We start from the raw sequence: 17,489 nt of genomic DNA, 5'->3' as shown, positions 1-17,489 counted from the left end.
AAAAAATTATGCTATTCAATTGGTGTTAGATGCACTCGTGTGTAGCAGACACACTCACATGATGACCCAGTAATTAATTCTCATCTATCTACAGTCATTCTGGATTCCTATGAAAGAAATATTTGTAGAGAATTATAGCTGTATACAAGACAGAGTAAATTGCCTTGCAGGCAATGCAATGGGTGCCATTTACCTGTGGATCTGGGTTCGAATTTTTGTAGAGTACAAATTAAAAATTCTCTAACCTGTATGATAGTATTATATGTATTAAATAATAATTCTGCCTACTATTATCAAGCATTCTTCTATAGAATCCAGGGATAGCACTTTCCATTCTGTCTGGTGTACATTTATAATTCTTTCTTTTTCTCTCTCTCTCTTTATATATATATATATATATATATATATATATATATATATATATATATATATATATATATATATATATATATATCTCCATTGTACATCTTTTTCTAAAATCTCAATCCATCTATATATACTATATCACATACCAACACCCACCTCCCTTTAATACAGAAAATGATTGGCTAATCCTTACTGAATGAAGGACTGGCTCAACGAATACTAAATGATGGTCAACCAGAATATACCCAGTTACCTGGATTTGTCATGCTGACCCAGCCCAACAATAAGAAGAATATGACCCAATTACACAAATTTGTCATTGGTTTCCCTCACACGTGTTGCTAGTTATCAACCTGATGGTGGTAACTGTTGACTCTATTACTTGATTAAAATTTAATATTTTTTTTTAATTGTTTCCCACATTACAATCACTTTGGCCATATCACTATCAGCTTCTAAACTGCTTGACACGTCTTGTTGTACTACTGAACACTTTCAATAAAATTGGAAAACTGGCAACTTCCACCATCATCATTTCAGATTCTCTTTTCACACTGAAAGCCTTGCAAACTATTTAATTAAACAAAGAACGTGATGCCTGATAGGATATGAGGGAGAGCCCTGTAATGTGCAAAATCATACAAAAACATGATTTGCTTATACATTCTGCAAAAGGTATTGTCTACCGATATCTGCCCAGTTACTTTAGCATTAACAGTAGCAAAGAGCAGGGCAGGTAAAGCATCCAATGCCGCCCTGCATTCACCAGTTTCCAAATGGAAGATTCCATATAGTGACTTAAATTATTATATAAATCAGCATGACCTTGATACTTGGCAAAGTACAGTCAAGTTTCAAGATTGTTTATAGTATTTCCCAGGGGACTGAGATTTTCCAAACATTAAAACAGAGAAACAATTCCAAATTCATCATTTTTCTTCTTCAAAAAGTGAATATGAACTTGTCCATGTTGATGATATTGGACAAAATAGTAAAAAATTTACACTGGTATGATAACTGTCAGAACTGATATGTAATGGTATTAAATTTAAAACAACATACATTTGTAGAAATCCATGTTGTCATGTAAAAAATGATAAACCAGTAAGTTTTACCATTTGATGATAGTGTCAACATATATGTACATGTACCAGTCAGTGAATCATAAAAATCTCTTCTATGTGAAATATCCTTGTTCAAAAACTCAACTGCGTCCTGGTGATCACTAATTTTACAAAGAACAATCACTATCAGAATTAACATAATCCTAGAAATTGACCGCTCCGGTGGCCTAGTGGTTAGAGCATCTACCTCAGATGCAGGAGGTCGTGGGTTCAATCCCTGGCCGAGTCATGCCAAAGACTTATAAAAATGGTACTAACAACTGCCTCACTTGGCACTCGGCATTAAGCTACATTAAAAATCCAAATCACACACACACACACACAGACACACACACATCCAGAAATCCACAACCTCGTAACCAGACCAAAGTAGACATCATGCACCATAGTGAGCAGTGTTTTCACTGGTAGTGACATCTGTTTGCTTCACTAAATCTTGCCTTAATAAAACAGTTTGCAACACAGTCTGTTGAAACATCATGCACAAGAAATCATATTGAATGCACAGAGTATTTATTTCACACTCAGACTTCTGTTACACATATTTTTTATTTGAAGTTTTGTGTTTAAAGGGACACAAAACCAGAAGAGCTTATGGGATGGTCTGTTGTCCATTGTCTGTCATCCGTCATTGACCCAGCTACTGACACAGGTTTGATATTGCTGATCTTAAACTACACAGAAGATTGCTTTGAAACTTTGCACAAACATTTATCCCAGGGTCAAGTAGATCTTAAATGAAAATGGTGCTGCACTGACATTCAATATGGCCACCATGTCCATCTTGAAAATCATGTTATTGCTAATCCTTCTGATTGGATGTTTGTATCAACATGGCATTTTCACTAAAAGACTTCTTATGATGTATAGGTGATAAAAAATATAGGTGCTAATTTGATGTCCAATATGACACCATGGCAGCCATCTTAATGATCTTGTTATTACAACTCTATTTGAACAGTATGTCATAATGACACGAGGTTTGCACCAAAAGAATTCCTATGATGTCCATTTAGACTGAAATGAAAATTGTGCCAAACAGACATGCAGCATGGCAACCATCATGAACATCTTGTTATTGGTACTCCTGAATAGAAAGTTATTTCTTAAAAATATTGCTATCTCTACTCAGCTCCAAATGGATGGCTGAATCAACATAGGGTTTTCAGCAACAGACTTCTTGATACCTGGTTGATCCTAAATGAAAAGGTTGCTAATTATATTATACATATAATATGGCTGCCAAAACAACTGATTTATAAATCTTCTTGTCATTAATCCCCCTGAATGGATGATCATTATGACATGGGGTTCTGGCCTAACAACTTCTAATGCTGTCTACTTTGTCCTAAATGAAAATGGTGACAAGCTAACATCCAATATGTGTATCACAGCAGCAAGTTTAAAATCTTGTTATTGCTGAAGAATAAGTAGAGATGGTTTCAACACTCATTAGTTAAAATGAAGAAATGGTCCTATCTTGAATTCCTAGAAAAGTTTTGAGCCCAGTAGAGTGTAAGTTCCTTTTAGGGACAGTTGTTTCTTTATCTAACCGCGAATTTTCAGCCATTTTTCACAACAGTCAGGACTGAAAATGAACACGAGAGATTTACTTCAAGCTGTACTCATTTAACATATAGGTATGGAATGATAGCAAATGATTATTATTATTTTAGTAAAAATCAAATTATTTTAGTCCAAAAGTATAAAACATTTTATTTTCATACTTTAAATGCATTCATGCTAATGTACTGAATACAAATGATGTGTGATTATCATTCCTTTGTTACCTGGTGTCTTTGTTAGGCTTTTGCTATTTTCTAATTATGACATGATTATTACAGTTGTGTTATCTGGCACCTATGTTATTTAGATGACTTCTATTGTTTATCTGGCTTTGGCATGTTGGGTGATAGATAGCATTTTAATTCAGCTAATTTTCTCTAATGCTATAACTAAATGTTATAACAATGGAATGTTATAACAAAGCCATTGGTATGCTTAGTAATCATTAAGTTTGGGAAGTAATTGTAAAAAGTTCTAATACAGAAAACCTTGTTTCTAAGAACATAATAAACAATCTTTACTGTATGTGGAATGAAAACTCCACAAACAAGCTTCAGAACCTCAAAGCCACTATTAGCGAGTGGCTTCCCTCATAAAGAACATATCACAGAGAGGAACTGTTATTGTGCCCATCACAATTGGAATATGCATACCCAGCTCATGCATTTCTACCATCTAAGGGTCAGCTTTGTCCAGAGTGGATACCATAAGTGTCCACTACAGTGGAACACATTCTTGTTGAGTGTGTCAGATTCCAATCTGTGAGGCAGATATACAACCAGACAAAATCATGGACTGTTTGTGTGAATGCAGTTTATATATAAAAATTGACTTCACGCTTTAAGGATTTTGCATGTTTTACTTTTATCTTTAATTTATAGAATTTTAACTTATTTTTCTTTTTAAGATTTTTGTTTAGTACTTGGTGTTTGTTGGTTTTTTAAGACTCTATTCTCCTTTATGTTTTTTTCTTGCATTTTTTTATATTTACAATTTTTAACTTTTAATTGGCAACTTAGTACTGATATGCCATTAAACCCTACAGCAACTATTAGCAAAATTAGAAGCAAAAATGGGTATCCAGTTTGAAGCAGGTTTTTCTCATAAAATTTATCAGAAGCAATATTTCAAAGAAACAATGTAGTACACCAATGGCACCTAAATGGTAGCTATTTATCTTGTGTCTGACAGGCTGTGATTTCTTCCAACACTTTAACCAACTGTTGTCATTGGTCAACATAAAAAGCCATTGCCATAAAGCTCCAAGTACAGTGTATGCTTATGACATAGCATAGTGAAATGGTCTAATGAGATTTTCTCCTTGTTCAGTTGCATAGTCAGTTGCATAGATATCTTTGTTGTGATTGGCTGATACATATATTGACTGCCCTAAGTTAGCTCCCATCACAGTTTAGAATTATTTCTTTGGTCCTTTGTCCAATATGGAATCTTCTGACAGTTCTGGCATGGTTGTTTAAACCAACCTTTAAAACAGCATTCCAGAATCTTCATAGCTTTCATTCAAGACCTGCTTTCTGGTTCCTTTACCTGCAGGAGACAAAATCAGTTAAGATACAGACCTTGTCAATTGACCTGATCTAACAGCAGTTCTGCCATAATGGTTAGACTTCCCCTTATGGACAGCTCCTGATTTCATTACCAAGAAGATGTTCCCTCTCTTGGGGAATTAGTCCTTTGTCTAGTTGGTGTTATCTTCTTTAGACCCTTTGTCCAGGGAGCATCTACTGGACCCAATCATCACCCCAAAGTTGTCCCTGAAGTGAACTGAGCTGATCAGAAGTGGAAAATCTCACTTGTTCTTAACATAAAAAGGAAGGTCAATATTTCTGCTCAGGCTTTGTCCTGGGTGTGATGGGTCATCCATTCAACCTAGAAGGAACTAAACCAACTCCACATGAATTTAATATACATACATGTATCAGTTAACAAAACATTCAGTGGCTTCATCATGACACGAGTCACATTACATTATGCTGGATTTGTAAGTTAAAATTGTTTCCTCTAGACCAGTTCCATGCATAAACCATATGCTTAGCAAAGCCCATATTTTGCACAAAACTCTTAAGCTGCGTCACATACATAGGAGGTCAGAGGTCAGGATAAGTCTGGGATAAGGGGATGTAATTCCTTCCTCCTCGTAGTTAGTCTCCAAATATATTACAATTGGCTTATGTATTCGAAAAAGAAACCAGTACATAAAATAATTTTTTTTCAGTAATACTGGACTCTTATTATGATATGGTCACACTCTTCCATGCTGTTATATCCCTTGAAGACCATGTACAGCTACTGCAGTAATAACTGATAATTGACAGTATAAAGTGAAAGTCCATCTATCCATGGGGAGACAACTCATCTGTGGTTAGCATTATATTTAGCTATGGAGGGCTGGATTGCAAGGTTGTGGATTTACTCCTGATGTGTTTGATTGAAGAAACATTTGTCCATAAATTGGTTTCTTCTGTTGGCAAAAAAATATCACCACGTTCATGTTGATTGGTTGTTTCTTGTTTAATGGTACTTTCAGCACATTTTACTAATTAAATCATTCTGAGGAAACGGGAGCCTAGAGCCCTTCCCAAGGACACACCATGGAGGCTGGCCTAGGTATGTATCAATCCCATGATCCTCAGTTTATGAGTCAGATGCTGAATGAGTTACTGCAGCTCCATCAATCTGATTGGATTGGACCACCTTTTTTGGGGTGCTTTTCATGTTTTGAAGATTTTTTTTAATGTTAATGAATAGGAATAAAGAATAGTGCAACAAATTCATGAACTTCTCATCATGCTAATTTGTTATGTAACTTCTAAAAGGATTTATGATTTTCTCAGTCATTGTATTTTTAGTAAGAAAAACACACAAATTTTAAGCATATGAAAGATAGTTAGGAATCATTTGATGAGTTGTTCTGGCATGTGGTCAGTGTGATGTGATGTGATTTGATTTGGATTTTTAATGTAGCTTTAAAAAAATTCAGTCATATTGCTATAATGTCTGCAATGTAGCAGTTTATAGTGATGTCTAGCACTGGGGCATCATGCAGCAGACATGTAGCATGATGTCCCACCCAGTCACATTATTCTGACTCCAGGCCAACCAGTCCTAACACTAACCTCTTAATGCTGAGCGCCAAGCGAGGCAGCTGTTAGTACCATTTTTGTAAGTCTTTGGTATGACTCGGTCGGGGATCAAACCCATGACCTCCCACTTCTGAGGCAGACGCTCTAACCACTTGGCCACCGGAGCAGTGGCATGTGGTCAGTGAGCTTGCCAAAACAGTGAATCATCCCAACGTATATATCATACAATAACCAGTTTATTATGTGCTCTAATATGTCATTGCCATCGGTTACCTTATCCTTTAACATCAGTGGAAAGAAAGAATTACAAATATTTATACAACAAAACCTGTCTTGAAAGACCACTGCTAGGTGAGACCACCTGTCTTGAGAGACCATATTGTCAATGCACAGATTTATTTATTATATAGTGTAAAAACCCGTCTTTCTTGCAGAAGGGGTGGTCTTTCAAGACAGATTTTACTGTATAAACAGGCTCTTATGAGTCTTTACTTCACTTCATTCATGACAGGCTTGAATATATCTTGCAAAGTTGTAAGATATTGTAATATAAAAGTTTTATGATGTCATAATGCCATATTTCATGACAATATAAACCATTTTGATGACAAAATGTACAGGATAATATTGTCCTGTTGCTCCTATGTTAAGCCTATGGGACAAAAATCAGAGTATATAATAAAAGGTATTTAGGGACTGTGTATTTAATTATTTGGGGTGGGATTGGGATTTTCTTTCCAACTAGGATAGGGTTTTCTCTTTTATCTTAAGAATCTTTTTTAAAAACTAATATGATGGACAAGTTATTTTTGTTCAAGCTACCTGGTATTCGGCTGTCATAAGTTCAAAGTTATGTGTTTTCAGGCTACCTTGTAGTCAGAAATTCTATCCCAGAAAATTAAATGTTCAAGGGTTGGTTTCATTGTATTTCCCTGGAGAAAATATGCACCCAAGTATAAACAGCATGGATGCCAAGATCTGCTGTGACTGCATAATGCTCCAAAATGTCAGAGTCTATGATGTTCATTCAATAATACAGAAATTAGGAAGCCTTGACTGTATTTGCCAGTGCATTGTATGATGGGACAGTTTGTTCAGTGTTAGTCACAGTTGGGTGATGCATATACGATGAAAAGATACATTACTTCTTATAAGATTTCCTAGGGAAAAAGATATAAAATCATGAAACATTATACGTAAGTGGAGGACAGCAAGCTAATTTTTGACATGCTTTTTAAAGTTTTTGATTTCATTTTGTATTTTAAATTATATTTCTATTTTGAATGCTGTTTCTTTCAAGTTGTTCTACATTTATGTATTTATAGATTTTTTTGTGCACATCAACTCTTTTAAATTAGTTATTTGTGTACAGTGTTTTTCTTCATAAATGAAATTCCTGATATTATTTATTAAAATATTCATAATCTCCTACCTTATGATTTGCTTGACAATGTCAAGATTTTTCTTCATTATCACTTTAAATTATTCTTGCTATGCCCATATCATTTAATTATATAAAACATTTAAGGACAGTATATTTAGGCTTTGGGCAACATCAACACATAAAGTTTGTATAGTGCCAAGGAAACCAAAGCAACATGTCTTGCCCAGGGACAACCCATATCAGCTGACACAGGTAAATTCATTGTCAGGATTTAAATCAGCACCCACATGGTTGTAAGTCCAATACAATTACCACAAAGCCATGTTGGCTTGTTTAGGGCAATGCTTTGATCTTTGAGTTTCAGCGGCTTACTTTAGTCAGTTGTCATATTAGATGCACTACAGTCCATTCTATATCATCCATGTTGACTGAAATGTTATTCCACTGTAATTCTGACTTTAATTTGAATAATTTTGCCAGTTATTGGATGTAATTTTTCAGTTGCTATTTGTATTCAGAGTTCAGTTCCTTTTCTATTGTAAGAAAGGTTATTGTTTCAGATTTTGTTTATTTTTCTTCTTTTATAAAACTGGCATTATACTTTACTGTAGAACAATACTTACAATGAATTCTAATCATAAAACAAATGTTAATTATAAAATCATTCTCATTATATTCAGAATAATTTTCATTTGATGTCAGAAAGTCTAAACTGTATGCAACAAAGGTTTTCAAAATAAATGAATATTTTTTAAAATCAGATATATGCAGTCATATATCAAGCTTTTGTATCAGTCACATAATGTTATACTCCAGCTTCATCTTCCCTTCATTCTGAAATCATCTTTGTAGGAATTAAGTAATTTAAAAAAAATATTACATTTTGAAATGCTTGGTTCTAAAATGTATGATACCAATGTATAATGGCATGTTCAAGCATGTATTTCACAAACTTTTGTTGTTTTTTATTTCTTATGTTATAATGACTATAATAATAGAGTCAGTTCTTTCTGTTGTGGTTTCACTGTGAAATATTTGTAGGGTAACAATCTCAGAATAATAAGTCTCAGGATATAGACCACAACAATGGTTTTAAAGCTATGTTTAACCTCTCTGAAAGAAAAGGCACAATACATATTAAAAAAAAAAAATTGTTTTATAAATCTTGTAAATAAAACATCCATAAACACCAACCAAAATCACAACATTGTCATTAAAAAGTTGATTTAACTGATTATAAAAATTCCATTCATAAAAATGAATATTATCCTTCCTACTTACAGAGAAGTATCACATTTTTAGAACTATTTATTTATTGCAAACACTATAAACATGCAATAGTTTTTCCCAGCAATACACCTTTAAGTTGTTCTTATGACCTTGTCTTGAATAAATTAAAATAAAAATATGTTACTTCACATTGATAAACCTGGTCTATTTTTATAATTCAGGTTTCTAGAAATATTTTATCCCAGGATAATGTTATTGTGGTAAGAGAACTATCTTGGTCAGGAAAATATAACTGAAATAAATACAAAAAAAGCATTTGTTGCTAAAGGTTTTCTCCTGCCACTACTTAAGGTTTCAGGAGAGGTAACCAACTTTGGTCCTACATTGTATTTAGTAAGAGATGTTTTATGCATGTTTAATTATTTAAATACTGTATTTATTTACATACTGTATAAGTTAAAAATTATATTCTTTTCAAAACAATCTAAATGAGTATAGCTTACAAGATAAAAGATATTATTACTATGCTTTCATACATGAAATTAAAAAAATGGTATTGTGCAACAGGGTTCGCATATCTGATTTCAAAACCGAGACATGAACCACGATTCATATTAGTACAGGTTTTGTTTACTCTAAAAATCCAAACTGCTACAACAGATTTTATTACAATGAGAACAATGTTCTGTTTTTATAGATTTTAACTATGTCAGATACTGTGAATTCATTCAAGTGGTATCAAGTATTATATGCCAGCCAGAAATTGGAGTTCCCATGTTATGATGCCCATCCATCTTTTGTACCCTATTTGGTTTCCATTCAATAACTCAAGTTCTACACCACCTATAATTACCAAACCCGATACGCAGCTTGCATTTGGGACCAGGAAGAAACCTGTCAAGTTCAGGCTTTAAAGATACAAGGTCATGGCCACTTAGACTGAAATCGGGAAAAATCTCCACACAACAACCCTATTTATATACCAGATACCTTGACCAGCTTTGTAAATGGCTTGCATTTGAGATGAGACCTATTAATTTATTAGGTCAAAAGTTAAAGTCTCAGTGACTCAAAGATGAAAAATGATTTCTGAACAATATCTGAGTACTTTTTCACTTTCTCTGACCAAACTCTATGTATGGCTTGTATTTGAGACCTTTTTATTTTGGGGTCAACAGGGCAGAGATCAAGTTATGAGAAGAAAATAAAAATGATTTCCACAAAACTACTTAAGCTCTGTACCAAATGCTTAGACTAAACTTTGTAGATGGCATGCATCTGAGACAAGAAACCTATTGGTTTTGGGGGTTATATCAGCAAAGGTCAGAGTCAGAAGAACTCAAAGAAGGAAAATGGTTTCCACAAAATTACTTGAGTCCTATGCCACAAATATTGATCACTCTTTGTGGCAAGGCACCTATTAATTTTGGGGTCAGAGGACAATGACACAGACTTTAAGAAGAAAAATGGTTTCTGCAAAATAACTGGAAATAGTGATTGTATAATATACCATTTCTAACGGGGCCCCGAGTGGCTGAATAGTCTAAAGTGCTCACCATTCCAGATCACTGCCATCTCACCTGTCTGCGCGGGTTTGAGTCCAAGGCTTGGCTAGTGTGGATATGTGGGAAAGCCTGCCAGTAGCTTCTCGTGGATCGGTGGTTCTTCCCTGGGTTTTCCAGGGTTCTTCCTCCACCAGTTATACTGGCCACCATGTATAGCCTATCTTGTGCTGAAAAATGGCATTAAACCCTACAACAACAACAACAACCATTTCTAGCACAGTGGTTTAGAATTGCAGTGTTGTTACACACTGCAAATATGAAGACCCATCCATCTGTGATGAACAATACAAGCCTTAAAAGGCAAATCAAAGAATTTATATGCTGGAAAAATGTCATATTTTGGTGAAAACAAGAATTGATACACTGAAAAATAAATTCACAGTAATTTGAACCTGTTTGGTGAATAACAGAATAAATTTAAAAAGACCATATTGCAGCAGTATTGTAGTTGCTGATGAAAACAAATCCATTTTAAATAGTTAATAAAGGGACTAATAAATATTTCCAGGAGGGAAGATTGTAAACATTTATAGTATATAGATATTTGATCCCACCTTCCCACAGTGTCATTACAAGCACACAGACATAAAAGTTCCATGATGCTAATCAACAGTTGTAAAAGGTCATAAGATAACATCTGTAATTTTCCACTCACATTTTATTAATTATTTCTTTCAAGTGTACAAATAATCATAAATTAATTATCAATTTTTAAAGTAGCTATAATTTGCAAAATTTTGAGATATGATTCTTTATATCAAAACATAGAGGACAACAAATAATTTCAAATATTAGGTAATGATGGTGTGTATGAAAAATTACAAATGTTACAGTAGCTCTTGTGGCACATTTTAGTTATGGTATGTACTTGCTAATAAGTTGAGTTCTACTTCACACTGTATAGACCCAGATCTACCATTGCATTATGCTATAGCAGATCTATGTCTATGCAGTTTGCTTAGTGTAATCAGTAGGACGAACAATATGGGCCCTGATCTGCCAGTACTTGGTGTTTTGGCAGATCAGAGTCTGTGTTGCTTGCAGTTGGAATTGGCCTATAAGCAAGTATATATGGTAATGATGACTACTGTGTTATTTAAATATTATAAAATGCACTGTACAAAGTTTTTTAATTTCTGCAATCGTATATCATATTATGTTTGTAATTTTAAAATTTTCTTTAATTTGCTTCATGTTTTATGCAGTCAAGAAACTTTTTATGTGTTCAGGTTTTGTAATTTTTAAGTATTGAAAAAGTTCTAATTTAAAATATAAAGAAATGCATTCACTTTACATTCCCCAAGGATTTAATTCTGTTTGCACTGTTGTTTTTATTTATTGTTGCATGCATGTGTGAACTGTCCTATAAGCTTTTATTACTAGAGGGATCATCAACAATGGCATACATTTCTTAACATGATTTTCATATGTTTCAAAGTCTCAAATAGCCACCGTGCAGTAGAACATGGTAATCCAGAGTTTAATGTCAAGCGAAAGCTGTTAACTTTCAAACAGAGCTGTGTTTCTATAACCTTATTAATTTAAATATATGTGTGTCATAGTGCTGCAGTGAGTACTTGAGTACCTAAATCACAGTGCTGCAATTAGTACTTGAGTACCTGAATCATAGTGCTGCCATTAGTACTTGAGTACTTGAATCATAATACTGCAGTTAGTACTAGAGTACCTGAATCATAGTGCTGCAATGAATACTTAAGTACCTGAATCATAGTGCTGCAGTTAGTAATAGAGTACCTGAATCATAGTGCTGCAGTTAGTAATAGAGTACCTGAATCATAGTGCTGCAGTTAGTACTAGAGTACATGAATCATGGTGCTGCAATGAGTACTTGAGTACCTGAATCATACTGCTGCAGTTTAATCATAATGCTGCAGTTAGTACTAGAGTACCTGAATCATAGTGCTGCAATGAGTACTAGAGTACCTGAATCATAGTGCTGCAATGAGTACTAGAGTACCTGAATCATAGTGCTGCAATGAGTACTTGAGTACCTGAATCATAATGCTGCAATGAGTACTCGAGTATTTGAATCATAGTGCTGCAATGAGTAACAGAGTACAAGTCAGACACATATTTGACTAAAGTCCAAGTATGGGACTCGAGTACCTGACCAAAAAAAAGACAGCTCATCAATCTGAAAGACACATGATTTTCTTTTCATGTAAGTTAAATTTGCCAATATGGTTCTTATTCATGTTTCATTATCTTGTACATAGAGAAGAGGTCTGTAGACAGGACTATTTTAGGGAGGAGGATTATACACTACCTGCATTTAATAAAATGATTTTGCAAGGTATGCTGTGTGTGGTCTAACAAGTTGTAAAGCTTAATTTTTCACTATTTCATACTATCAAACCATTGTCTGATGTTAAAGCAACCCATGTTCAAGGTATGACCGGTTACCCAAGATAATGTAATGTACTCAGCGGAATTTGATGAAAAATGTACTCATATTTTGTATTCAGGTTTTCTCATTTGTCTGATATGGGGGGGCGGGTATGCATGTCCTTTGACCCGGCTACAGATAATGCCATTGGCAACCACAATTTCAAATTCTCAAAATCAAGTTGAATCTGAGTCTGTCAGTTCAAGTACTCTAACCCTATATTTGATACCCAATGCAGTCATAGCAAATCATATGCTTTTGGTTGTACTAATATTGGCTCACCATTTTGTTATATATTTGTATGTGAGTGATTAAAATTAAAATATATCATAGTATAAAGTCTTCATTGTTGTAATCTCATAGGATGCAAGTTTTCTGAATATCTATTTACGGTATCCATCATTATTGTCAGACATGCATTTAGTTTCCTCTTCAATTATGCAGTGTTGGAGTATTTAACTTTTAAAACAAGAGTACCATGAATAGCATAATACTTACTTGCCCTATATATAATAATCCTATATGTAGACACTAGTAGGGCATGGTGGTAACTGGAGGTTACTGACCAACAAGTCTCAATGATCTGAACTGATGATCAGTAATATATGGTATTGAACTACACTTACTGTACTATTCTGCACACTACCTTCTTAATAGACTTGCCATGACCTCTGACTGACTGTTAGACCCCAGAACCTATAGGTTTCTTTATTACCCTAAGTGCAAACTATGCACAAGTTTGGTCAGGAACTTAATCTAGAACAAAAGTTATTCTGCAAAACACATTTTTCTTTGAGTTACAGTGACACCTTTGGACCCTCAGAATATATTAGCATCTTAATTTTGGAGAAGGTACTTGGTCTGGAACTAAAGTTATTATGCAAATGTTATTTTTCCTCTTTCAGTCAGTGACCCTGACATTGTGACCTCCAAATCAATTGACTTCTTTCATACCCAATGCATAAAGAATCCAGAAACTGTTGGTCAAGGTCTTAACTTTTTGTGCAGAAACCATGTTTTTTCTTTCAGCCACAGTGACCTTAACCACTGACCTTCTGATTCTGACCCCTAAATCGATCGACTTCTTCTTACTCAAAGTATAGTCCATCCACAAGGTTAAAAAAATGTATACTATAGAAATAATGTCATTGTGCAGAAACCATATCTCTTCTGTCAGTCACAGTTACATTTGGATTATGAATCCAAGTTTTTGCTTTCAGTAACCAGAATGCAAACTATCCAAGCCATTAACAAAGTTTTGTTCAGATCTGTGATGAAGAACTAGAGTTTTTGTGTAGAAACCATTCTTCTTCTTTCAGGCTGAGTGCTCTTGACCATTGGATCTCAAAATATACAGATTTTTTCTTTCTTTACTCTACGTGTGAGCCATCCACAAAGTTTGATCCATATCTGTGATATAATGTTAATGTGTAGCACAACATTTGCATTCTTTAGTTCCAGTGACCTTGACCTTTGACTTTTGTCTCTAAAATCAATAGGGTTCTTCCTCATCATATGTTTACTCCATCCACATTGTAATGTAGCTGCACGTGGTGTCCATATTTGATGTCAAATTGGCACCATGGTCACTTAGGACCAACTGGACATCATAAGAAGTCTCTTTGTGAAAAATCCCATATCAGTATAGCTTTACATTCAGGATGAATTCAATTAGAAGATTTTCAAGAATAACATAATACACTCCACCTTACAACAGCATAAAAAATGACTGTCGTCTTTTTGTAAGGGTCCAAGCAATCCAAAATCACTTCAAAATGTACAGGTTGTTGTGCAGTTTTCTACACTACTCTTAGTGAAATATCTGTCCCCATTTCAGTATCATAAAATAGAACCCTAATACCAATTATCCATAATTTAATCTCTGAATGAGTATTTTAAAATTCATAAAACTTTAATAGGGTCAAGATTATTGACTACTGAGGTAAAAAGTCCCGTCTTAATGATAATGTCCTAATGTAATGATTCAGTCACAATAAGCATTAATTTTACACAGATGACTGCCTTAAGTTTGACAAGAAAAATTTCTTGAGTTGACTCATAATCTGAATGACTACTGAAATTTTCCTATGGATTTTTTTTATAGCTCTACTGGTCATAGACCTGAGGAGTTTATGGGATAGGATGCCATCTGTTATCCATCATCCATCATTATCCAGATGTCTCTAAGAACAAGTTTGTTAATGCTAATCCTCATAAATTACATGTACATGTAGACTGACAATTTTTTTTACATGCACATTCATCTCATGGTCTAGGGGGGCCTCGAGTGGTCGAGTGGTCTAAAGCGCTATCCGTTACGGATCACTGCTATCTCACCTCTGTCTGCGTGGGTTCGAGTCTCGGATTCGGCCAATGTGGGTATGTGAGAAAGCTTGCCTGTAGCTTCTCGAGGGTCGGTGGTTCTTTCCGGGGATTTCCCGGGTTCTTCCTCCACCATTAATATCGGCCGCCATGTATAGCCTATCTTGTGCTGAAAAATGGCGTTAAACCCTACAACAACAACAACAACAACAACCCATGGCCTAGCTGGCCCTAAATGAAAATGCTGCCACTCAGACATCCAATATGGCCACCACAGTGACCATCTTGAAAATCTTGTTATTGCTATTCCTCCTGAACAGAAAGGAAGTGACCCAAAACTTCCAGCTAATGGGCCCTATAATGATGTGGATGAGATTTCATTAGATTTTACTAGATGTGAATGGCATACACAGAAGAATATGACACACAGGATATCTAGGCAACCTTATAAAACTTGAAGAAATACCTTGTAAGATTATACTGTTATATATTTGCTCTTGCTTATGAAATTCTGTTTGCAATGAAAACTTACCAATAGTCACTTATAATTGGTAGGACTGGAAAAATTCCTTATCTAAAATAAGTTTAAAATGTTACTAGCTCAGAACTGCATACAACCTACAAAGAAGGTATTATTTAAATTTCTTGGCCCAGAAATAGATGCTCATGGAATTTATTAAGTACAGGACTAGGTAAGTGAATTCTAACAAACAACATAAATGTTTAATTTGTAGTTATTATCTTGTTTAGCATCATTTAACTTGCTGATTTCACAAAATTTAGGCATTAATTCCAAATATGTCACATCCAAATGCATAATCTCATATGACTTCCGCTTTGTTTAATTGTCTCCATTACAACAATTCTGGTATAATATTTTTTTCAGTCTATATGTCACTGCTTCTAAAGGTGAAACTATCTCTTCATCTTGCATAGGAAAGTCTTTTCTTCGCTGTACAACTGAAAGAAGAAACAAAAGTCTCTTGAAGGGACTGACACTCTTCTGGGTGATAAGAATTTTCAGGAATTCAAGATAAGACCATTTCTTTCTTTTAACTCTTCAGTGCTGAAACCATCTTGGATATTCTTCAGCAATAACAAGATTGTCAAATTAGCTGTGGTGGTGGATATATTGTGTGTTAGATTGGCAACATTTGTATTTAGGACAAAGTAGCCATTATTAGAAGTCTTTTGGTCAAAACCCAATCATAATGATAGGGGAAGCAGTGATGGGAAGATCTGCATGACAGTCATCTTGGCAGCCCTATTGGATATATGACTGTCACCATTTTCATTCAGGACCAACCAGGTATCATAAGAAATCTATTTTTGAAAATCCCTTGTTGATATACCATCCACTTCTGAGAAGAGATAACAATATTTCAAGATAACCACCATGGTCATTTTCATTTTAGTCCAGCAAGACACCATGAGAAGTCTTCAGCTGAAATCTCCATGTCAAAAATCACTTGCACTTTGAAAGGAGAGCGAAAACAAGATTTTCATGATGCCAAAAAGTTGACATCAGATCAGCATCATTTTAATTTAGGACCAACACTTCATAAGAGGTCTTTTAATGAAAACCCCATTCAGAAGAAGTTTTGATAATAAAATTTTCAAGCTGGCCACAGTGGCAGCATTATTAGATATCAGATCAGCACCATTTTTATTTTGGATCAACTAGACGTCATTAGAAGACTTTTGGTTAAAAGAAAACATGTCAATATGACTCTGTTCAGGGGAGTAGTTATATCAATATTTTCAAGATGGCTGCTGTGGTGGACCTCATATCAGTACCATTTTCATTTAAGACCAAGTAGGCATAATAAGAAGTTTTATTGAAAACCTCGTAACTATTCCGGAGAAGTAGCAATAACAAGATTTTAAAGATGAACATGGTGTGGTGGCCATACTGGATGTCAGATCAAACCGTGTTCATTCAGGGCCAACTGAACATCACAAAAAGTGTTTTGGTGAAAACCCCACATCAATATAACTTTCTGTTCAGGAGGAATTGCAATAAGATTTTCAAAATGACTGCTATGGTGGCCAATTTATTGAACTTCGATGAGCACTCTTTTCATTTAGGACCAACGAGACATCATAAGAAGTCTTTGAGTGAAAATTTTCATGTTGATGTGACCATCAATTCTGGAAAAGCAATAGCATGATTTTCAAGATGGGCACCATGGCAACCATATCTGACATCAGATCAGCACCACTTTATTTTATGACCAATTAGACATTTCAGAAGTCACAACCCATGTTGTTATGAGGAGCAGCAAACACATATCAAGATAGTTACAGTGGTGGCAATATTGGAGATCATATCAGCATCAGTTTCATTTAGGCCTAACGAGACATAACAAGAAGACTTTTAGTGAAAGTCCAGTGTTGATATGACCATTCATTCAGTTGGAG

General features: G+C 34.6%; 1 protein-coding gene across 1 annotated transcript in view; it reads right to left on the bottom strand.

Moving 5' to 3' along the window:
* Window positions 1-11,650: 11,650 nt before the first annotated feature.
* Window positions 11,651-17,489, bottom strand: part of LOC149795307 (uncharacterized) — a 50,722-nt gene continuing 44,883 nt past the window's right edge. The window contains exon 5 of the mRNA XM_089965045.1: window positions 11,651-16,028. Within this exon, the coding sequence (XP_089821171.1) occupies window positions 15,984-16,028 (45 nt within the window). The 3' untranslated portion in view covers window positions 11,651-15,983. The remainder of the gene's footprint in view (window positions 16,029-17,489) is intronic.

This window comes from Sinohyriopsis cumingii, chromosome 7, assembly GCF_028554795.1.
Source record: "Sinohyriopsis cumingii isolate HCF-2022 chromosome 7, ASM2855479v2, whole genome shotgun sequence".
NCBI classification, from domain to species: Eukaryota; Metazoa; Mollusca; class Bivalvia; order Unionida; family Unionidae; genus Sinohyriopsis; species Sinohyriopsis cumingii.
This window is presented reverse-complemented; position numbering and strand designations above follow the sequence as displayed.